At 51.1% G+C, this 24,431-nt stretch overlaps 1 protein-coding gene across 3 annotated transcripts in view; it reads left to right on the top strand.

Annotated features, from left to right (window-relative positions):
* LOC108313710 (TOX high mobility group box family member 2-like) overlaps positions 1–24,431 on the top strand; it is a 93,005-nt gene that overhangs the window by 22,699 nt on the left and 45,875 nt on the right. The window contains exon 1 of one of the 3 annotated variants that reach the window (XM_037743348.1): positions 9,328–9,472. The exons of 1 other annotated variant lie outside the window; for it this stretch is intronic. In XM_037743348.1, coding sequence (XP_037599276.1) covers positions 9,344–9,472 — 129 coding nt within the window. In that variant the 5' untranslated portion in view covers positions 9,328–9,343. Of the gene's footprint in view, positions 1–9,327; positions 9,746–24,431 lie in introns of those variants that run through there. One more of the 3 variants, XM_037743349.1, reaches the window with a different exon arrangement.

Below are 24,431 nucleotides of genomic sequence, written 5' to 3'. Positions count from 1 at the left end.
GCAGACCTACCCACAGAGGTGAGTGCCCACCTCGTCCCAGCTCGAACCAATGTCACAGGCCAGCAGGCTCAGACTCAGGGTCTGACCTTCCCTGACCCCAGCTGCTTCCCAGCCCCCAAGAGGGTTTGTTGTTTTCAACTTGATGTTGAGTAGATCAGACACATGGTCTTTGGCTGTGAGCGCATCAGGGCAAACGCTCTTCTGTTAGCTCCTGTATCACTTGTATATTGCTGCACAGCAAGCCACCAGAATTAATGGCCTGAAACAACCAGCATTTCAATTAGCTCATGATCCGTGGGTTGGCTGCAAGGCTTCCTGGCTAGGCTGGTTGTCTCCACAGGCTCTTCCTGCATCATGGTCAGTTGGCCAGTGACCTGGGAGCTCCATGATCTAGGACAGCCTTCCTCTCGCGGCTGGCAGCTTGCATGCGGCTGGCTGGGAGCTGGCTGGTTGTTGGCTTGGCTCCCCACGTGACCTCCTGTCCTCCAGCAGGCTAGCTTGGGCATGTGCCCCTGGGGCTCCCAGGCTCCCTGGTGCAGCAGGAGAGAGAAAACCCCAGTATCCTGCTTTTCAAGCCTCTGTTTGTGTCATATTTGCTGTTGTCCCATTCGTTAAATACAGGTGCATTTAAGCGACAATGAGAGGAGTGGCAGCCTCCCAGTGCCGAGGGCATGCCTGCAGGACAGGAGGCTATGATTTTAATTAGTGGTCAGCTCTGTAATCAACACAGCTACCCCCACTCTTCAGACAGCAGACATTCATCGAGCCCCTGCTGGGTGCCAGGCACTGTGGCAGGGACTCTGGGGTGAACAAGACAGGCCTCGTGCTGTGGGCATGTGGCCTCTACTCTAGCCAGTGAATAATCACATGATGAAACATAACGAAAGCAGAACAGGTGTGGTGAGGAGAGCCACACAGGACCAGGAGAGCAGGCAACGGAGAGCATCAGCGGGGCTGTGGGAAGACTAGGAGTTGCTCGATGATGGGCACAGGGGAAGCATTCCACACAGAGGGAAGAGCACATACAAAGGCCCTGTGGAAGGAGGGACCTGGCACACTTGATCACCCAAGAAAGTGCCAGTTTCTTTTAAGTGTCGGCAACCTTGGCTGAGAAAGGAACTTCTGGTTCGCAGAGGTCCCCCGAGCACTCCTGTGCCGTGCAGTCTCGGGAGGGAGGTGGCTGAGACCTTCCCACCTCCTGGGAGACCCAGGAGGGAGTTGAGCATTGGGAAGGGTGTTGTGGGCACAGGGTTGAGCTTGAGGAAGAGGAGGAGGAAGCAAGGAAGGGGTCACTTGTGGAGGATTCGGGAGGACAGGTGTGTGAGGGAAGGGAGGGGTTTTAGACTCAGCCCTGCTGGCTGGTGGTCTTTGAACCATGGACTGAGAATGAGATGATGTTGGGAGGCCCGTAGGGAGGGCGCACAGAGGAATGACTTGGGGACCCTCCCCAGCCAGGTCTCCAACCCTAAGCCAGCCTCGATGTCCATATGCAGGGCTGAGAGGGCCGTCCTGGGGGTGACCGGAGCATCGAGTCCCTCTGGGGAGCTGCCTGCCAAGTCCCATACGCAGCCTTTGATGTCCCCGGAGCCTCCAGCAGTTTCTCTCAGGGCACATCAGGGGCTCTGGTTTTGTAAAAGGCCCGGCATCACTGGGTGCCAGAATAATGATCATAAATGAACCAGCACAGATTGGAAAAATGGGAGGAGTCAGATGCATCCGAGTGTGGGTCCCTGCTTCTCTCCAACGTCTCCATGAAACCGTGCAAGGAGCTGCCTGGTCCTGAGCCTCAGTTTTCTCATCTGGAAATAGGGCCAGCTCACATCCTTCCTGGGTCAAGTGAAGAGGAAGCTTTGAGGGCTGTGAATGTCAGCACCTTCAGTCTAATGCCTGCGGACATGCGGGGACCCCAGTGAAGCAAACTCTCCTCTCATCAGGACCCATGTCCGTACAGCTTTCTTTCCCAGAATGAACAGAAACCATGGCAATGGGATATGGCAACCTGTCCCAGTGATGGCGGGCAGAAGGGCCTGTCACGGATGCAGGCCCCACTCACAACTCTACCCGCTGTGGAGTGATCCACAGGGACCCCTTAGCCCTCCCCCACTGCCTGAGGTAGGACTGAGAAGTTCGGTCCTGACTTTGGGTTTCTCTTCAACCTCAGATTTTATTATTACTTAATAATCAATGCTTGTCCCAGAAAGCAGGCCTCAAGTGAGATAACTTGAAGCAATCCTGCCTCCCGCCCATGTCCTGCTGGGTGCACTGGGAGTTGTCAGGATGCTGCTGGAGGTGGGCGCTGAAGTGGCAGCAAATCTGCTCTGAGAGGGAGGGCCATAAGCCTGTGAGCTCGTTCAGGCTTCAGATGGCCGGCGAGCTGGTGGCTTAGTGACCCACTGTACAGAGAGCCTCAGTCCGTTACCCGGGCTTCACAGCTAATAACTGGCAGAGCTGGGATTCAAACCTGCATCTTCATGCCCCAGAACTTATTTCCACACTGGCTTTAGCTGAACTGTGGGCCCAGCCACCACAGAGCAGGGAAAAAGCATTTGTCACTCCCTGCATTGGGGGGCGACTGGTCTGTGATGCTTGCCCTCAGTACAACCGGTTCAGGGCTGGTGGAGGGGCATCTGAGACAGCCGTGCAGGCCAGGGGTGTTTTCGAGCCCTTGTGTTTCTGCCTTAGTGCCTCCTTGTGCAGCTCTGGCAGAAAGGGACAGGTGCCCTCGCTTCTAGAAGCATGGTCTTGCCTTAGCTGGAAGTTGAGGGTGGAGCTTCCTGGAGCCCGTGGCTTCACCTGCGTCTGCAGCCATCCAGCCTGGATGCCAAAGCCCCAGCTTGGGCAATCCCCCTGTCTCTTGGAGCCCCAGTGTCCTTATCTAAAATGAGATCAGTGGCTCAGGCACAGAGTAGCCTAGTGGTGTGGGCATGCATGTTAGGCCTTAGGACCTGAGTTCCAGTTCTGTCTGTGACAGTTACTAGCTGTACACATCTAGTAAGTTACTTAACCTCTCTGTGCCTCAGTTCCTCCTCTGTGAAATGGGGATAATAATTGCATCTACTTAATTGGTGGTAAGGCTTGCACAGGGATTTCATCATATTGGGACTGCAGGAGTTGAGCAAGAAGACAGGAAGAAACTTAAAAAACTTAGGTCTAGCTTCTGGCTGTTTCTGGGCAAAAGCTGAAGTTAGCACAGTCAGTCCAAGCCTGCTCCGCTGCGCTCAAAGTGCAGCTCTGCTGCCGGAACCCAGCCAGGGGGAGGGTGTCTATGTGCAGGGGATGGGAACTGATTAAGAATAGGACAGATGCCAAGACTAGTGAGGCATTTTAACAGAATGAGGCTGGAATGTGGCATTGTGTAAGTCCCACAAATGAATCCATGTGGTGGGGTTGGAAGATGAGTGAGCGTTCATTTGCTGAGACCATCCGTATCATCAGACGTGAGTTTAAACTGACCCTGCAGCTTAGGAGCTGTGTGGCCTCAAGAGCTTACTTCTCTGAGCCTGTTGGCACACCTGAAAAGAAAAACGCCTCATTTCATTTTGCCAGATTGTCTAAGGATTAAAGAGGAGACAGAAAGTACCAGTGCCTGGCACAGAGTAGGTGCTTACTAAGCACCCCAAGAGTGTTTTATGGGGTGCTGATTTGATTCAGTCGGTGCTGCTACTGAGTGACCACAGGGATATGCCCAGATATGCTGCAGAGGTTTCTTTGTATGGTTAAGGGGCAGGGAGTCACGCCCTGTGTGAGACACTTTTCCTTAGGGAAAATGAAGTCACAGGACTTGTTCACCTGGATAGTGCGGTCCAGGGGTGTATGGAGCTTGGGGTACTGCAGGCCAGTCCCTGGGACAGTGTGGCTGAGGGATGGGGCATTGGGTGTAGAAGCTTGGTGCAGAGCTCAATCAAGAAACTTAAAACACAGCGTGAAGACTTTTGACCTTGAGGACCGTGGGGCCACTGAAGGATTTCAAACGGCAGGTGTCACATTTGTTTTTAGAAGAGATAGTCACCTGCTCTGTCACCCAGCCTTAAGTATAGTGCCATGATCATAGCTCACTGCAGCCTCCAACTCCTGGGCTCAAGTGATCCTCCTGCATCAGGCTCCTGAGTAGCTGGGATTACAGGCATGTGCCACCATGCCCAGCTAATTTTTTTTTCCCCTGTTTTTCAGAGATGGATCTCAATATGTTGCCCAGGCTGGTCTTGAATTCCTGACCTCAAGCGATCCTCCCATGTCAGCCTCTCAAAGTGCTGAGATTATAGGTGCGAGCAATCACACCTGGCAACTTTTTTTTCCCCCCAAGAAAACTACTGATTGGCCTGGAAAATCAAAGGGGGAGGGTGAGCTAAGAGGCTGCTATGGGGATCCAGGCCAGAAGGGTGAGAGGCTGAGCCAGAGTTACAGGGATGGAGGGGGTATGAGAGGTGACTGCAGAGGATGAGGCAGTGATCAGGGCACCCTACGCCTGTGGCGTGGCACTTTGGTGGTCAGTACTTTGCAGAGAGGAGGCGCATGGGATTAAGCACCCACAAAATCCCAGTGGGTGTGAGGATCTAGACAGGGCACCTTAGAAGCGCAAAGCGGCTTTAGTCACTTCCCTTGGGTGAGATTTGTTTAATAGAAGCTTGTAGCTTCTCAGCACTTAACAGGTGCTGACGGGGGCATCATAATATTGTGAAATTAAGCTGTGAAGCCGACTTCATTACCAGCTTACCTGGCGATGCAGCAGCTGCCTCAGTTAGCACTGACGGTTGGGCATGACAGAGCTAAAATTGAACTTGGCAATTACCACTCACGAGAGGCTCTCGGTGCTGTGAAAGGAAGGTTCCATGGAAATCAACCCTGGTAATCACAGGGTTTAAAATTAGTCAGTTACTATTAAGGTTGCTCTGTCAGCGTATGCTTCAGGGTGATGTGAGGGAAGGGGGCATGGAGGCTTGGGTTCAGGCTGTTGTGGGTTACCTTATGTTCGCCTGCAATGCATTTAAGAAAAAAAATTAGTTCTAGGACAAAGGTTCGAGAGTCCCAGTGTTAATATCACGGTGCATGGTGGCCATTTGTATGATGAGTGATTTTGAAGCCCTGTTTTTTTGTTGTTTGTTTTTGAGACGGAGTTTCGCTCTTGTCACCCAGGCTGGATTGCAATGGCGCGATCTTGGCTCACTGAAACCTCTGCCTCCTGGGATCAAGCGATTCTCTTGCCTCAGCCTCCTGAGTAGCTGGGATTACAGGCAGGTGCCACCACACCCAGCTAATTTTTGTATTTTTAGTAGAGACGGGTTTCACCATGTTAGCCAGGCTGGTCTCGAATTCCTGACATTATGTGATCCACCCCCCTCAGCCTCCCAAAGTGTTGGGATTACAGGCGTGAGCCACAGTGCCCGGCCTAAAGCCCTGCTCTTTTGATTTGCGTAAGCTCACACCCTCTCTCAGCTTTGGTGTTTTGACTTGAGGGGGTTTCCTGACTCACTTCTGGCCTCTCCTTGGGATGTTGCGTGGGAAGAGCTCAGCTCTCTGTGGATTCCTCCTTGCCCCAGAGGAAGGAATGATGTGTTAGGATGGAAGGTTCCTGAGTCCTTCACAGAATTATTTTTGGTAAACCTTGGCTGGAACATCTCAGTAATCTCAGAATATTTGTCCCCATTTTGTGAATAAAGACAGCAAGGGGCCGACGTGGGCTTGGCTGCTGCAGCGAGAACCCAGGGACAAAGCTTATAATGACGCGGTTGTGAGTTTGCCTGGGCTGCGTGCACTGACCCTCATGAATAAGAAGACGGAAGCCGACTTGTTGCTGTGAGCCTCAGCTTCCTCATCTGTAAAATGGGAACTTGTTTTGTGCAGGTGAGAGGATTAAATGAGATCATCAAAGCACAATAGAACCTCAACATGGCGGCTGTCGGCTATTACCAGTGATATTTTTGGACCAGATCAAGCACTTTCCATACATGACAGCTGCTTTGCACAAAAATCCCATCAGGAGGGAACAATTATTCCCGTCTTAACATCAGTAAACAGAGGCTCAGAGGGGATATCAATTTGGCCAGGTTCTCTGGACTAGTAAGGGCGCAGCCAGGATTCAAACCCAGGCACTGTGGCCACAGAGCCTGGCCATTGTCCCTGCCCCTCGCCCTAGAAACAGCTGAACAACAAGAAAACAAGTAGCAGGCTCATGCCTTTAATCCCAGCACTTTGGGAGGCCAGGAGAAGATTGCTTGAGGACAGGAGTTCAAGACCAGCCTGGGCAACATAGTGAGATGCTATCTTTACAAAAAAAACAAAAATACAAAAATTAGCAGGGTGTGGTGGCACATGCCTGTCATCCCAGCTCCTTGGGAGGCCGAAACAAGAGGATCTCTGGAGCCTAGGAATTCAGGGCCGCAGTGAGTTACGATCATGCCCTTGTACTGCGGCCTGGGCAACAGAGGGAGACCCTGTCTAAAAAAATAAATAAAAGAAAAGCAAAAAGACAACACGCAGCCTGGACAAGCTGCCTCCGTGGATGAGAAGAGAGAAGCATGAAAACTGAAAGATCATTTCCAAAAGGCTGCAGCTCCTCCACAGGAAGCTGAGTCATCTCTCTTTGTTTTGAACCATAACCATCATGCTGCCTCAGAATCTGAAAAAGTAAAAAAGAACTAAAAAATGCTGAGTTCCTTCATGGTGCACAGGCCCTTCTTGTCTCCACCCCAGAAGGAGCCGAGTGGAGGGGCCGCAGAGATGGGACCCCCTCCAACCCACACTAAATACCTCCGCCTGAATATGTATTGCAAAGCCAAGAGCACCGCGCCTGCACACCCTGGGATTTGCCTTGCTAAGTCTCAGCTATCCCACCTGCCACGTGCACCTGCCGCAGCCCTGCCTGCCCTGTGGGGCTGGTGCTCTCGGGGTGCAGGAGTCAGGGTTGGGAGGCTGCTTTCTCACCTGCACACTTGTGGACAGCACGATCACAACCCCAAATGCCTCCTCCCAGCACATTTGGCAGAATCCAGTCCAGAATCTGGGCCTCGGCTTAGCTCTTGTAAACTCCTCTCCTATAGATGCTGGGGTCCAGTGAGTGTTTGATGAAGAATGCATGGGCTTTCTGTGCTTGTCTGGTATCACCCAGCTTCTGCCTTTTAAAATGACTCGTTCCTTCTTTGTGTGCTCAAACTCTGCCTCTTCTCCAAATCTCAGCTTGAATGACACAATTTTTATGAAGCTCTTGCCCAGGCGACTAACCTGAGACCCTTAACCGTAAGCACCGTTTCCGTTATATTATAGTTACCTCCATGTGTGAGCTGGGCTGCCTGTGAGGACAGGGGCAGTGTTCTGTTCATACATTGCTCCAGCATCTGGAATTATGACCTACGTGAATTAAGGAGGAGGCAGAGGGAACAAAAAAGTTTGTTGAGTGAATGAATAAATAAATGATACTTGAAGGACTTTTACCTTTGTGTTTTCTTTGTGACAATCAATTACACCTTTCACTTATCTCTTGTTTCCGATGAACAAGTTTAACATTCAACAAACAACATGGCTTCTTTCAACATCAACAAATGCCCATCATTTTTCAGGGCTGCATAGTATTCCACTGTACCAAGAGCCATGATGTATTTATCCACTCCTCTATCAATGGACTTTATTGTTATTTTCATCTTCTTATAAACAATGATGCAATAAATATCCTGGCCACACAAATTTGAGCCTAGAAAGTTCTTTCTCATCCAAAGCTTATATAAATATTCATGGACAGTTTCTTCTTGCATGCTTACAACTTTCTATGTGTTTCTAAATCTTTGGTATGTCTGAAATTTTAATCCATCTTTGTATCATGGTGCAAAATCCACCTCTCTTTTGCCTTGAGATGAGTGCCACGTGCCTTGGATCTATTGGTTGTGTGCACTTTCTATTTGGTGAGCACCCACTGTGTGTCAGGCGCCGTGCTGGGAGCCGGGACCCAGAAATGAGCAAGACAGACGATCCTGACCATGAAGAAGCTCAGAGCCTAGAGAAGAACAGTAAGCACAGAAACAAAAGTCATCAAACACATAAGCAGAAACCATTGGCTGGAGGTGTGTGCTATGGACAAAATAATTCAGGTGCAGGTGAGATTAGAGGAGCTCTCTTTGGGGAGGAAGGAGATCTTTGAGCACAGCTGAAAGGTTGAGAAGCCGTCAGTTGTGTGAAGGTCGGGGAAGAACATTCCAGGCAGAGGGAACAGCATGAGAAAGGTACAGAGGCAAGGAAGCAAGACTTTTTTCTTTCTGGAGCCTTTTGTAATCCACCCCCACTCTCTCCCTCCTCCTGCAGACATGCTGGGCACCAGCCGCCTTTACCACATGAAATTTGCTCTTCCCAGGCCGTTCTCTCTGCCTCTTAGTATTGTTAGCAGTGTTCAGGAATAGGATGATTTCCCAGCGTTCTTCCTGCTCAGTCTGGATCCTCTCTCAGCTCTAGGATGCTTCCTCAGCAGCCTTTGCTTCTTCTGAAATGTCCAAAAAATTAAAATTAGTTTACTAGCATCCAGCACAGTACATGGCACTTAATAGGTACTATTACCCCCATTTTACAGGTGAAGAAACCGAGGCTCAGGGAAGTTAGCCATTCCAGCAGGCAGAGCTAGGATTCAAACCTAGCCCTGTCTTATTTCAAAGTCTGCCTTCTTCGCGGAGCCCTAGTTTAACTGCATTTGTGCGAAAGCTGATGAGAGACTGCTGGTTAATCCCTAGTGCCTCGGGCCAGCTTATGCCCAAGCACTTGGAGGCATGTGGTGGGTGACCTTGGCCTTTGGCCTGATGGCTTCAGAAGAGTGGAAAGAAACCAGGGGAGGTTCTTATTTTTTTCCATTTTAAATTACAAATGTAATACATGCTTGTGGTAAAGAATAAAAAAATGAAACAAGAAAAAAGCAGCAACTGAAAATATCTCCTCCTCCCTAGTGTAACCACTATTAACAGCCTGGTATCTTTTACAGGGCGTGTTCAAACATATACATATACACAGTTACTATTTTTATAAAAATGGAACCGTGTCCTTGACTTTTTCTCCCAGCCAGTTCCAAGTCAGTACCTCTATACCTTCCTCATTCCATTGGATGTATTTCAGTGTATTCAACCAGACCCTGGCGTTCGACATTTAGCTGTCTCTAATTCTCTCTGTAACAAGCAACATCCCTGGGCACGCATCCATGCACTGAGTACAGGTATTTCTGCAGGATGGATGCTCAGAAGTCTAATTGCTGAATGAAAGGGCGTGTAAGTTTCACACGTTGACAGGTGCTGCCAATTTGCCTTCCGAAGGCTCTTCCAGTGCACCACCCCTCCCAAGGCAGCGTGTGTGAGTGGGGAAGGCTCTTAAGCCACAGATGACGTGGAGCTGCGCTGTATTTAGGGGCTGCCTCCTCTGCTCCCCGAGACCTGGCGTGAAGACCGCCACCAGGAGCTCTGAACACGCAGGCCCAAATTGGAAGAAGAGATGGATTTTGATAAAAGAGGTTAAATAACAGGTTTCTCCATTTCACCTTATATGAACGGGATGGGGGGTGGGGGTGCCGGGCCTCCAGCCAATAGAGGACCAAGAGTTGTCAGGAGGGCTTATAAAGCTTGCTATTTCTGGCATTTTTTCTCTTTCTCTGCTGATTATGCAGCAGACTCGCACAGAGGCTGTCGCGGGCGCGTTCTCTCGCTGCCTGGGCTTCTGTGGAATGAGACTCGGGCTCCTTCTACTTGCAAGACACTGGTGCATTGCAGGTGTGTTTCCGCAGAAGGTAAGCAGCGGGTGCCTGCCGCCCCCTGGGGTGGAGGTGGTCAGGCCGTCCCTGCGCGCTGAAGACAGGTGATGTCTGGGTCACGGCAGGCAGGGACTTGGACTGGTACCTGTCACATTCTGGAATGAAGATGCTTTAGAGGGGCCAGGAGGCCTGCAGTTGGCAGCTCCTTTTTGGAAAGGAATTCTGGAGGCGGTTAGGGTTGGCTTCTGGAGAGCAGGGTCAGGCTGTGGTCTGGCGCCCAGGAAACATTCATTCATTCATTCAGCACACACTGCAGTGGGCCTGGCCAGGTGTGGGTTGGGGATCTGGCTGATTCAGACTGGAAACAGTGGGAGCAGTGATGGGGATGGCCCATGGCTTGGGAGGAGCCCAGAATATACCTGGGCTGAAGAGGGAGAGGGGCCTTCCAAGAAGGCAAGAGGAGTGAGGAGCAGCTGAGGACGTTATCAGGAACACCCGAGCTGCCTCTTCCACTGGATTTTGGAGTTTGAGGAATCAATAAAAATTCCTCCCCAGATTTGGTGAATGCCAACCTTTCCTTTTGTTAAGTAAGGACATTGAAAAATAACCAGTTGGGATCTCCACACACCATACTTTCGTAGAAGAAAGGCAAGCAACAAATGAGAAAGGACCTAGTCACAGACTTAAGGGGACACACATGCCCTGAATAGGGAGCAGAGATTTCAAATGCAGAAACCTGACGTGAGTGGCCATCCCAGCTGTGCCTGGGAGGCTATCTTGGCGATGGGAATTGGCTGCGTTGGGGGTGGGGCTTGTTGCTGTTGATGGTGCTGCACCCAGTAGACCAGGAGGCCCGACCTCTTCTGGTGCTCTGATTTATCACAGCCATTGTTGAAATCTGGTTTCCTGCATGTGTGTCTCGGCAACAGAAGCCTCCCACTCAGGTCCGCTTTCCGTCATTTGGAACATCCTGGGTGAACTGGGAGAGACCAGGAAACACCAGCTTCTGTGCCTCCTGTGATGCTTTCCACCTTCTTCACTCGGCCTGAAAGCCTGCAGGAGGCAGTGGGCCCAAGTCTGCAAGGGAAGGCTGAGGCGCCAGCTGGCCACAGAACGTAGATATTGAGCACCTACTGTGTACTGGGGTCTGGGTTAGGTACTGCTCACTAATCTCAGCTCAGCCACAAATACAATCTGTGAGCAAACCAGCTCTTTGAGCTTTCCGTGTCTCAGTCTCTTCATAAAATGCGGACACTGATGCCTACTTTCTTGTGTTGTCATGACAGTGTGTATAAGCATTTACGTGTGTTCATGTGTATAGGTACACACACATGCACATGTGCACATGCACACTGCATAACACTTTGCCTGGTATGGTGGAAGGACGTCATTCACCAGGCATGAATGAATGAACAAATGACCCAGGACGTCAACTCAGCTCATGAGGAGGGCGTGGCTCACAGGGGCATGTGTTTTTGTGCATCTGTGTGCATGACCCAGGGAGCTCTCTTCTTGTGCTTGGAGTCAGAGGCTCTGGAATCCATCTGGGGAGCTTAAAGGCAGGGCCACGTCTGTTTCACAGCCCTGGCTGATGGGAATTCTTTGTGTCTCTGGTCACTTCCATGGGTTCTTGATTGGGAGGGGAGTTCATGACAGGAACCAACTGGCCATCTTGAAACAGAACTGATCCTTTTAGTGTTAACTTCCCAAACAACTTACTGAAGACCACTCATGAGGACTGAGTTGGCAGGGCCCCTTACTTACGGCCAGCCAGTAAGCCAGTGTTCAGACGGCTCCGTGACCACCTGTTTGCCGAGAGCACCTGGCTGGGAAGGAGGGCACTGGAAGGAAAGGAGTCTTGGAAGGGAGAGAGTGGCTGAGAATTGCACCCCCACACACGCTCCCTGCCTGGAGAACAGAAGCTGAACCCAGCTTTAAGACCCTGTTTTAAGTCATGGCTCTGTTCTTGCTTGCTGTGTGACCTCAGCACAGCAACCTCTGAGCCAGAGTTTCCATGCCTATAAAATGACTGATTATTAGGAGGACTAAGTGGGATAAAATGTATAAAGCACATTGCTGGTGCTTAGTAAATAACAGCGCGTTCTCCTGGGGAGGGAAGAGGCCCTGGAGAGCCTTTGCCTGAAACCAGGGTGTCTGCTGGCCTGCAGGGGCCAAAACACAGCAGGCACCTACCGACTCTTTTTGGGAAGGATGAAGGTGCGCAGAAGTAGGAGGCCTGAGTTGCAGGGCTTTTCCTGCCATTAGTAATTGCTGTGTGATCTCGGGCCAGTTCTTCATCTTCTTTGGACCCCTGATTCCCTTGGAAGAAGAATCCAGGCTGATAGACTCAACCCCTACTCCTCCTCTGCGTTGGAAATTGGGTGTGAGAGCCTCCAGAGCAGGATGAGCTTCATGTTTGAAATGAATCTCCTTTCCTCGGCCGGCGACATCCCTGATGACTTTCTCTCTTGCTTGCCTTGTGCATGAACAGCCCGGTAATTAATGAAATTGGGAGCAGGGGCAGGGAGGCAGGTTTCCCGCAGAGACAGCTGGGGCCCTATTGGGGCAGCCTCTCTGCCACCCACTGGGAGGCCCAGGGCTGCCCAGGAGCCACCGTCTCCGTCTAGCCAGGGGCCTGGTAGATGTTCACACATCTGAACGGTTGCAGAATGAGTCCTGAAATATCATAGATGGGGAGTGAATGCTCCAGCTTCTCCTGGGCCTGGGAGCCGTTTTCCAGGGAGGGCCTGGGGACGTCCTGGTGTTGGGGGCTGAGATGAGCCTGGAGAAGGAATTCGGTGGACCTGGATTTGTAGCCTTTGCTCTCTTGACTTCTAGCTGTGAGGCTCCAGGCAGCTCACTTAACCTCCCTAGGTCTTCCTTGCTGTGAAGAGCAATTGAGGACATGGGAGCAGCAGCCCCCTAGTCATGGTGGCGCTGGTGGAGAAAGGCAGCTTTGATTTGCACATCCTTACCCCAGGGGGCTCATCTGGAAGGAGACAGTTACTCTCAATGGCCCTTTTCTCAATTCACACCCCCTCCACCCCAATATGCCCCTTCTACTTTGTGCCCGCTTTGTATAGATGACTGTCCACCCCTCGGCTTAGGCCACAGATGTGGGATCACCTTTGACCCCTCTCTCTGCCTTACTCCCTGCATCTCACCCACCTGCACATGCTGGCTGCACCTTCAGGGTGCAATGACGTCCCCCTGCTTCACTATTACCTATCACCCGGGTGACTGCAGGCGCCTCCTCCCAGGCCTCCCTGCCTCCACCTGTCCCCCTTAGTCTGCTCTCCCGGCAGCAGCCAGTGGGATCTCTGAGAACCACCTGATGCGCGCAGCCCTCCCTGCTTAGAGCCTTTGGTTGATGTCTTTTGTAATCAGCTGGATCTGTGCTGATGCCTTTAATAAGCCCACTTGGGGGGCTGGGCACCTGTTAGATCTCACTTTGCAGTCCGCAAGCTAGCTTCTGCTTCCTGCAGAATCACTGTCCCGCTCCGTCCTCAACCCCCTTCCCCACTCACCAAGCTATTGTGCTTCTTAATTTTACATTCAGACCCCTTTGTCCAGAATGTTTCTTTTACCCTTTGGACTCCTGTTTATTCTTACAGGTGTGGTCACGACGTCCACGGCTTTCCAGAAGCCTTCTCTGATTGCCCCCTCAGTCCACCTGCAACTGTCTGAGCCAGGAGCCCCTTCCCTGTGCCCACTTCTGTCATTGTCTTCCCCATCAGTGCTGTGGTACTCTGGGAGGACATCACCCATGATGATGTATGTTTCTCACACGGGCTGCAAGGCCAGACAGCACAGAAATACTAATTTAGGCAGTAAGTGCAAAGACCTCCCTGCAAATTAAGGGCCTGCAGACGTAGATAGACTGCAGTAGGATCCTCAGACTGTGGTTTGATTTGTCTGTGTGACTTTGAACAAGCCACCTAGCCTCTCCAAGCTTGGAGGGTCATGAGGATTGACAAGATGACATGCATAACAAATGTCGTGCTCTTTCCCACTTTTTTGGGATAGTAAATGTTCCCAAAGACATTTGGAATGTTTAAGTAACCCCTCACTTTTGCTTTGAGCAGAGCAAACTCAACAATGCACAGAGGAGCCCACCACAGAACCCCAAACAAGGGCAAAAATAGCAGCCATCGGGGCAACCTGAGATGCAGAAGCCACAGGAAGAAGCCGCAGGCCAAGCGGATGTCAGCTGCTCTGAGGCCCCGCTGAGGTTTCTCGGATGTGCCTAGCTATGCAGCCCTCACGCCTGCCCTCGCTGGCTCCCCGACCACAGCATCAGATAAGGCAGTGGAAAAAGTGCTGGCTTCCTCTCTCTGGGGAGGGGTAATCTCAGTGCCATCTGCGGGGCACACTCCATCCCTAGTTGCCTCTCTGGCCTCCCCTCCCCTCCTCCCCTCCCCCCTGCTTGCTCTGCCTGTCTTTACTGGTCTCTTTGCTGACCGGGTCACACCTGCCGGTGACCCCCATCTTAGGGTCTGTATATGCTCTCCCCAGCACATCTGCTTGGCCCATTCCCTCGCCTCCTTCCAGTCTTTGCTCCACTATCACCTCCTCAATGAGGCCCACCTTGACCGCTCTGTTTAAACTTGCATACCCTCCATCTCCGCGTCCCCAATACCCCTCACCTGCTCAACTCTGTTCTTTCCACATACCATGTAAGTCACTTATTGATTATGTGTATTGTTCTCTGTCTCCAGGGGTCTTTGCTGTCTCCCAGGGGCCCAGAATAGTGCCTGGCACAAAGAGGATGCACAGCAGGCATTCTTTTGGCATATGGAGGCATGAGTGCATGAATAAGAACCAGCCCAGCAATCAGTTCAGACTAGATTTTGGGGTGAGGGGGATTTGTTTCAGGGCTCCAGGACCCAGGGATGAGCTCACATTGTCATTGAGGATTTTGGCCTCAGGATTCACCTGCACTGGCCAGAAGCTGCTGCTGAAGTTCTGGGTGACAGCTGCCTGGGGCCACAGAAGGGTCTGGAAGCCTGTGTTCCTTTCAGGAGGACCGTGGCGGTAGTTAAGAGCTTGGCTTTGGAACCACATTGCTGTAGATTTGAATTCCGGCTCCACCACTTCCTAGGTACATAGCCTTCACCTCCACCTCTCTCTATTTGAGTTTTCTGTCTTTAAAATAGAGCAGATGTTGCTGACCTTGCTTGGGTGGTGATTATGAGGGTTACACTCAATGTAGGTAAAGTGCCTGGCTCATAATAGGTGATCAGCGAATGACCATTGCTATTAAACTCATTATTATGGTTTTTTTTTTTTTCAGAGAAAGGGTCTTGCTGTGTCACCCAGGCTGGAGTGCAGTGGCATGATCATAGCTCTGCAGCATTAAACTCCTGGGCTCAAACAGTCCTCCCATCTTAGCCTCATGAGTAGCTAGGACTACAGGTGCACACCACAATGCCTGGCTAATTAAAAAAAAAAAAAGTATGTGTGTGTGTGTATATATATGTATGTGTATATATATATATATACATATATATGTATATATATATATTAGAGACGGGGCCTTGCTATGCTGCCTAGGCTGGTGCCAAACTCCTGGTCTCCAGCTGTCTTCTCGCCCTGGCCTTCCGAAGTTCTGGGATTATACCTGGCCTAAATTTAACAGAGCATGTTAGGGTTATGCTGCAGTAACAACCCCCTAGATCTCAGTTGTTTATCACGAGGAAGGCTTATTTCTGCTCTTACTACTCGTTCCATGACAGTCGGCAGAGACGTAGGGGTTGGGCTCTGCTCCATGGATCACAGGGCTGTGGGATGGTCAGGGCTTGAGCATCCGGAACCTTGCTGGTCCTCTAGAGCGAGCCTGCAGATCTCAAGCTGGCTTTTCTATACTTCCACCCAGAGGAGACCCATGTTGTTTCTGCTCATAACTCAAATGGCCTAATCTAGACACACGGTACCCATAAATGGCAGGCGGAGCCGAGGTGTAGCATCTGTGCCAGGGAGGGGAGGAGAGCCAGATATTGGCGAGCAGTAGTAAAGCCGACCGCAGCATGCACTTCATTCTCTGCCCTCTCCAGACGTAGAGACAAACTGAGACACATTTCGTCAGTACTCTCATGGGACTCACTGTGGGTGGTTGGATAATGACCCCTAAATATAGCCAGGTCCTAATCTTTGAAACCCGTGCATGTGACCTTAAATGGCAAATGGGGCTTTGCCAATGTGGTTAAGGGTTTGGGGAGGGGGCAAGTATCCTGGGTTGTCTGGGTGGGCCCTGTAGAATCACAATGGTCCTTATAATGAGGAGGGGGTACAGAATCAGGAGAAGGCGATGTGAGGATGGAAGCAGAGGCTGAAGAGATGTGCCGTGAAGATGGGGGAAGGGGCCACAAGCCAAGGAACATAAGCAACCACTAGACGCTGGGAACGGCAAGGAAATGGGTTTTCTCCTAGAGCGTCCAGAGCAGCCAGCCCTGATGGCACCTTGGTTTTAGCCCAGTGAGACTGATTTCAGACTTCTGGCTTTCCAGAACTGTAAGGGAATAGTTTGTGTTGTTTTTCAGCCACCCGTTTATGGTGATTTGTGGCAGCAGCCCTGGGAAACTAACATATCGCCTTCAATAGAAAATCATTTGAAACCCACTGCATAGAAGCCGCCTGTCTGCTCAGACAGAACCAACCCCTCCCTCTTGTTTCTTGTGGCGCCCCTTGTACCTGTCTGTCATCACGTTCATCCATAGGCAGGGGTGTCTCTTAACAGTCCTTCCACTCCCAGCCCCCATGTGCCAACATGCACACACACACACACCCTCAGCTACTCTTAGAGCCTCTCATTGCTCAGGCTGATTGGGGTTGGTGTGCATCCATGCCGTAGGAACATAGGGCAGGCTGCTGGCAAGCTCAACGTCAAGAACTTGTCTCTAGGCGAAGGACCCTGGAACAAGCCATGAGTGGCTCAGTTGGTGGGAGAGTAGAGGCCTCATGGGAGACGGTGGGAGGGTGAGGGATGGGGCTGGAGAAATCAGCAGGGACCAGGTCAACCAGGACCTTGGGACCGAGAAAAAGAGGTGGATCTTCGTTTTGAGGACAGAGGGGGGCCTTAGAAGGGTTTTGAGCAGGGGAGTGAATATGGATGACTCATGACTGGGTTCTCCTGGTTTGTGACTAGGTTAGAAGACTGTCTTTGTCCTCCTATCTTCCGGAAGTCAACTCTATGCCAGATACTCCTGAGCTATGCTTTTCATAGGATTTCTCATGCTCCCATTTTATAGATGAGAAAACTGAGACTCGAGGAATGGAACCTCATGGAATCCATCTTCCACATGGCTAGCTGAGTCATCTTTTAAACTATAAATTAAAGTATGTTGCTCCCCTACAAGATCTCCCCAAGGGCTTCCCATTTGGGATAAAATCTGAGTGCCCTAGGACCCCACATCATGTCCCTGCACCACCCCTCTGCCTATTGTGTCCGGTGCGTTTTTCCCCCTGCATGTGAGAGCGTCTACTCTCGGACCTCAGGGACTTTGCATTGCTTCTCCCTCTGCCTTAAAGGCTCCCACCCACTACTTATTGCCCTACAGCCTCCTTCTCTCCCTTCAGGGCTCCCTCAGTTAAATTGCTGCCTCTGCAGAGAGACCCTCTGTCTCCGCACTTCCTGTGTTTGCCGCACAGCACTTAGCACATGTGACCACGTTTGTGTGTTTGCTTGTTTGTTGCCTGCCTCCTGTGGTGGACTCTGAGGCTTGCAGGGGCTGGGATCGTGTCTACCTTGCTCTTCGTGTGTCCTTGCCCCCAGGATGGGACCTGGCATGAAGGGGTCACCCAGCGAGCCTCTGCAGAAGGATGAAGGATGGGTCCCGGGTGCAGAGGATGCAGAGAGCTCTGGACCTTTGAGGGTGGCTGGATGCTGCTGGACCTGCCTCAGGACAGACGTCCTGCAGGGGCCAGCTGAGGAGGAGTGCCAGTGGTTTTTCTGGGCACCTGACCAGCCCCATACCTGTTGCACCTGGATTTGAACCACTCCCTGTGCTGGCCACATTCCCTGTAACGTTAAACGCTCTGCCTGCCATTTCAGCCTCCAGGAGGATCCACAAGGGTCTAGGCAAGGACGTCAGACCTGGGTTTGGATCCCAGCTCAGCCACGTAACAGCTATGAGACCGATCACAGTTTCCTTTAACTTTCTGAGCCTCAGTTTCCTCCTCTGTAAAATGGGCATGCAGAGGGACAGTCTCCTCGCACATGAGTCCTGGTGCTTGATTCAGCTTGAAACTGCCTTATCTGCAATCCAAAAAGCCCCGCAATGAAAAGTTGTTTTGTCAATATGCTGCAAACTTGTTTGGCCCCACAATCTGACCTGAGCTGACATGAGGCTCTTTGTAATCTGTACTTACCCGACTTGTGTGAATATTCATATGTTCCACTGCAGGTGCTGCCTGAGGCTCCACTGAAGCAATGGCAGAATTTGCAGAATTTGCACTTTATTACTTTTCTGAAATTCGAACAGATTCTGAAACAGAACGAGTTCTGGCTGAGAGCTGTGGGTCTGTGTATGCGAGCTGCTGCTGAAAACCTTCCTGGGGCACAGGACGGCCCGTGGGGGCCTCTGGCAGCCATCGCGGAGCTGGAAACCTCTCGTTTCCACTTGGCTGGCTTCTGGTTTCTTGGCAGCCAGCGTATTGGTAGCCACCTGGGGTTAAATTAGGTTTTGCTGGTTCAGGGGCAGAGGTCAAAGCTCGGGGCAGGGTGAGTCCAGGTACTCACATGTTTCTGATGTGAATTTAAAAGGAGAATTTTTTTTAAATGAATCATCAGAAGAAAGAAATCAGAAGGAAGTGTGTGACCAAGGAGAGGAAATTAGGGTTTTCGAACTGCATGAGTCACCCCCTTTCTGACTCCTGGGTGATCCCTTGCCCTTGGCAATTTTTGCTTACCTCTGACGCTCTCAAGGCCGTATTCTACACAACACACTGGGGCTGCTGTGATTTTATTCTGGCTCCAAACCTGCCTCTCATTCTAGCCATCAGTATGAATTTCCATTTTTGAATCCCTGCCATGCCGTTTTACTTATTGTTGTTTTAGCCAGTGTTTCTGCCCTGCCCAAGTCCTGCTCAGACTCCTGTTTCTCCATCTTAGCACCTGCACCCCATTCTCCACCCAGAAGCCAGAGGCCAGTTTTTGAAGGCAGCTCCCGTTCAAGGTTTCAGTCTCACCTCTCCAGTGTGGCCCTGAAGCTCCGTTGTGATAAGGCCCTGCTTGCCTGTCTATCTTATTTCCTACCGCCTTCCTACTCCATGAGTGGGCCCTTCCCTCCCCTTGGTGAATGTTGTTCCCACTGGCCTCTGCCCTCGCCTGGCTGGCTCTGTGCGTGCTGTGGGTAGATCAGCCTAGAAGCCACCTCTTCCTTGAAGTCTTTTTACAAGGCCCTGTGTAGGCCCCACGAACCTGGCTTCCTTTCTACTTATCACCCACCCATGTCCTGATTTCTTGTCCTGTCCCCTTCACTAGACCATGAGCTCCAGGACAAAGACTGTGTGCCCACCGTGTGCAGTGGCTCATGCCTGTAATCAATCCCAGCACTTTGGGAGGCTGAGGTGGCAGATCACGGGAGGTCAGGAGTTCGAGACCAGCCTGGCCAACATGATGAAACCCCGGTCTCTACTAAAAATACAAAAATTAGCTGGGCGTGGTGATGCACGCCTGGAATTCCAGCTACTTGGGAGGCTGAGGCAGGAGAATTGCTTGAACCCTGGAGGCGGAGGTTGCAGTGAGCTGAGATCCCAGCCTGGGTAAGAGTAAGGATATGTCTCCAAAAAAAAAAAAAAAAAAAAGACTATGTGTCCTGTTTATCACTATACCATCCCCAGCACTCAGAGTAAAAGGCTGTTTTAAGCCAGACTGTTTTAAGCCCCAAGGTCCTTGTCCCCTGCCGCTGGCTGAGTGGCTGCCATATTGTCTTTCATTAAGCTGGAACCCATTTCCCATGTCAGCAGTGGTGTGAAATGTCCCAGTTGCATTGCAGTAAGTTTGTTTCATGTGCATTTCCCTACTTGCCATTAAATCGGGTGTCCCTTTTTTCCCTTCCATATTTGTTTCTTAAGATACCGCCTCTTGTGTGACTTTTGTTTGAATCCCATGTCTTTTTGTCTGTCGGCATCCTGCTTTCTGTTTAATTTGACTGAGCTATTTCTACCTTGTATATATTAACTGTCTTATAGTTGGTGCTGATATTTTCTTAGCCTGATGTCCTTTTCATTTTGATTTTATTATGTTTTCTTCCACAGAAGATATTAATGCATATATATTTGAATCTGTCAATCTCTCTTCCTCTGTGATTGCTTCGAGGGCTGAGGACGTTATCCTGCCTCCACAGATCTGATAAACATTCTGTTCTGTTTTCTGATTGTTTCTCCCTGTAACATGACTTTTTATGCTTAACTCTTTAATCCGTTTGGAGTGCATTTTGGTGGATGTCTTGCAGTGGGTATCTGGTTTAATGTTCCTAATGGGGACAGGATAACCCTCTTGTCCCATTCTGTTTATTAAATAATTGGGCCTTGTCTCTTTGTTTGCAAAAGGGGAGACAAAATAAAGTAGCTGTTATTAGTGTGAGCTTTAGCGGAGTTACGGTTTTGGCTTTGCCACTCTCTGTGTGATCCATGAGCACGTCGCTTAAATTGAGCTTGTTTTTTCCTCTGTAAAACAGGATGATGATATCTCCCTCCTAGGATCACTGCAAAGACTTAGCAGAAGATCGTATGTAAAGCACATCACATGTTACCTGCATAAAGTAAATGCCCTCCTTAGTCTTGTTATGTTTCCATGCCTGGTTGGGTCTAACATTGTACTTTTCCCTTCTGTTTCATTGATTTAAAATTCTTGTTTTGTTACTGCTTTAATTGTGGCTTCATGGAATGTTTTACTGCCTGGTCAGGTTGGGCATCCTTCCGTTACTCTTCCTTTAAGAATATTGCTTTAAGCACACACCTGTTTTCTTTAGTGGGTGTTGATTTTCTCTCTCCCATTCTGTACTGGAGCCCACCTCAGTGACTTGTCGACACCCCTCCTCCCCCTTCCCCAGCACACACACCAGATTTCCCCACACCCGGCTGCCTAGCCTTTGCTCGCTCGCGACAGGCACATACCAACTGCTCTCACCTGGTCTTTCTCCACCTTAGTGCTTTATCACCCCGGGTGTTGCCATGCAGGCACCCATTTTCCCCATGGATCTGAGCTTCCCTGGGAACTGGCTCTAGATCCCTAGTGCCCCTTTGTACCTGGCATGTGTCCAGGTACACTGTAGGTGCTGAGGTCAGGGCTTGGGCCAGGCAGGATGCTTGGGCCTTGACAGTAACTGAGCTAAATCTGGCTGCCTCTGGAGGTTCAGGCTCAGGGGACTCAGCAATGTGGCGGTTAATGGGGGCGGGGGTGCGGGGTATCTGGCCTTGGTTTCCCTAGTGGGATTTTGAGAAGCGCGAGGGTTAAAGCTCTCCCAGCCCCAAGGCCTTATTATTTATCTTAAACTGAGTTTAAGATAAATAAACTGCCTTGGAGTGTGCCTCGGAGTGTAGTTTTCTCTCTGTTTTCTGGGAGAGAAAAGGCCTACTTAGGACAGAGCCCCCCCCGCCCCACCACCATCCTCCTGGGTCTCCAGGAGAGAGCCCAGATCTGGGTCAGAGGGGTTCACTAGTCAAGAACAGAGGGGTGGCTCTCTGCCTGGGAAGGCAGCTGGGATGAAAGGGGGAGCTAGCCTTTCTCTGCACACTGCTAGGTAGCATGCAAAACCCTGCCTGTCCCTTTCCCGTTCTTCATGGGAGGAATCTGAGGACGAGAACTGAGATCCCTGCCCACTGCCACACAGCAGCTAAGCGCAGAGCCTGGACTTGAACCTAGGTCTGCCTGCCTCCAGAGCTGTGTTACAGCAGCGTTCTTCCAGCTCCCAGTCCAAAGGCCGTCGTTGAGACAGCACTTAAAAATGTATCAGCAGTGTTTACAAATACCATTTCCTCTGTTATCTGGTACTGACAGAAGGAAGTGAGCCTGGCACTTTGTCTGTGTTAGGTTTTGGGGTTAGAGGCATAAGTGCCAAGTTCAGATGACCTAGAAAAACCTTTCTAGGTCAAATTACAGTTTCAAAGATGTCTTTTCTTCTTTTTGAACTGCTCCACGATCGAACGCTGTGGTTGACATATTTCCCTTCCAACAATACAGGCCCTTTGTGGCATGATTGAGGGCTTGTTTTGTAGTGCTGGGGAGAAAATATCTTCCACATCATCTGCTGCGCATTGTCTCACTCGCACGCGTTCCCCCCACACCGCAGTGCCACCCGACGTATGCTCATGCGGTTTTTAGTTAATTGTCTTTGGCAAGAATCAGTTTTGGGACTTGTTCCCAACTGCTTGGATGATAGATAATTGTCAAGTACAAATATTGGCAGCACAGGGTAACCTGAGGCTCTAGGCTGCTGACCGCAGCCCAGCCTCTGGGGAGAACCGGGAGCCAGGAGCTGGGCAGCGCCACGTTTTGGGAGGTAACAGGGCAAGACCCGGCAGCAGCACAGCCTCCTCTTAGAATGTAGGCTCTAGAGTTGCACTTCCTGGGTTTGAATCCTCACTCCACCCCTTCCTAACTGTGTGGCCTGGGGCAAGCTACATAACCTCCCTTGACCTTGGTCTCCTTATCCGTAAAATGGGAGCCTCAGTAACTTACCTCCTGGGATTGTCATGAGGATTACCGGAGTGGATGCTTATCTTTCAATTAAGAGTGCCTGGCTTGTCTCAGTGTGATGTAACCGTTGTACGAGTTTGTTCTAATGAATAAACGGATCGTAGCTGTAGTGGATGCTGTCGTGTGTCACCGGGGTCCCTCCTCGGATCCAGCCACACACTCTGTCAGCTGCTTAAGAGTGTCGGCTGTTGCCTTGGCCAGGGTCGTCAACCCTCACCCCCTGGGCATCCTGGATGCGATGGCCAGCCTGTGTGGGGATACATGGTGCTTAGCTCCCTGCTCAAATTGGGACACCTCTGCTGGGCCATCCCAGCTCCAGAGCTCCCCTTAGGACAGGCGGAGGCCTCCGTTGTGACTGCATCACAGCCTGGCTTGTCCCTCTGGCCTGTCCTGCTCCCCCACTCCCCTATAGCACTTCCCAGTACATTTCCTGGCTGTAGATTTCACCCTCAGAGTCTGTGCCAGGGAACCTACTCTGAAACAACAGGTGGCCATCCAGACGCTGAACGCTGAACGGAATCTGATTGCCATTTTAAAGCACATGCTGATTTCTCTTGGTTGTATTTTTGGAAGCTTTTTGAGGAGTGGCCTTGGGTTCTCCACTACCCCTCTCTCCCAGCCTCTGTGTATGCACCATTTGGGCACCATCGGCGTGTCTTGGTCACCTCCATGGCTCCTGGAGGGTCCTCCTCCTCTTTAGGTGGGAAGAAGGTGGCCTAGCTCCTGGGCAGATCATGAAACTTAAAACTGATGGACTGGCCCAGGGGCCAGAGAGCATCACCTGTTCAACCCTTCCAGGTACAAATGAGGAAACTGAAGCCTAGAAAGGGGAAGGCCTTTTTTCAAGAACACATGGTGAGCAATGCATTTCTTTTCAATCTTTGAAGGTGATGGTGTTTCGGGATGTGGTGAACAGGCTGGTCGTAGGAGTCAGACATGTGGCTGTTGTGATGTTGTGGCATGTATTAGGGTCTGACACATGTTTTACGGGGTGCCTCCACGGCAGAGAGATGGCCAGACCAGCCCGGGAGTGGGTATCAGCAGTGGCTTCTGGGAGGGGACAGCATGGGAGTTGAATGGACATGAATAGTGTGGAAGAGAGAAAGCAGGGAGTTTCAGGTGGAGACACAGCCGCTGCAGAGGCCTGGACGAGGCGTGCAGGAGACTATGGTCTGGGCAGGGAGCTTGGAAGGGCAGAAGAGGGGATGGGCACATGATGGTGGGAGGCAGCCTGGACCATTGGGCTGGCAGGTGGCAGATGCCCAAGTGAATGCTGTGGCCAAGAATTAAAACTTTTCCTCAGTGGGGGGGATGGGACCTGATGGAGAGTGACTTGGGAAGAGCCACGCAGAGTCCTTACCTGTCATGGTCGCCACGGCCCCTGCACTGCCTGAGCCAGCTGATGCTCAGTCCATGGTTGAGGAATAAATGAGTGAATGAATGAGGGAAGGGAAGACGGTGCTGAAGAAGAGGCCTCCGGCTGCACTGTGGCGGGTGGGTGGCCGCAGGGACGAGCCCACAGGCTCTGATGAAACTGGCTCTTGGTTGGGGGTTTTATCCTTCTGAGCTGAAACTGGGGGTCCCTCTCTTCCCCCTGCTCTGTCACAGGAGGGGCCTCTAGGCTCAGCTTTGATGAGACTCCAGGGACTTGGGGAGTGCAGGTTAGACCAGCTGGGAGCATGCACGTTGGCATCTCCCACAGCAGGGGCCCAAGGAAAGGCCTCCAAGCCGCGAGCCCAATCCGATGAGGCCCTGGCCCTGCCCCTTGGATGGCCTCATCTCACCACACCTCGACCCCCTTCCCAGCCCAGCTCCCTCCAGCCCCAGGCAGTGTCTGCAGCCCTCTTTGAACCGTTCCCCCTCACAGCGCCAAATGAAAATGTTTGTTGAAAACAACATGTGCATAATTAAAGCTTAATGAGCGCTTGTCTGTTTGGAATGTGCAATTAGATTTATAATCGGGGATGGGAGAGAGCTCCAAATGGCTTTAAATGGAGCTGAGAGAGAGGATAATTTTTGCCA

This window comes from Cebus imitator, unplaced genomic scaffold (genome assembly GCF_001604975.1).
Source record: "Cebus imitator isolate Cc_AM_T3 unplaced genomic scaffold, Cebus_imitator-1.0 Scaffold141, whole genome shotgun sequence".
Taxonomy (NCBI): Eukaryota; Metazoa; Chordata; class Mammalia; order Primates; family Cebidae; genus Cebus; species Cebus imitator.
The sequence above is the reverse complement of the archived record's forward strand: the minus strand, read 5'-3'. Positions and strand labels throughout refer to the sequence as shown.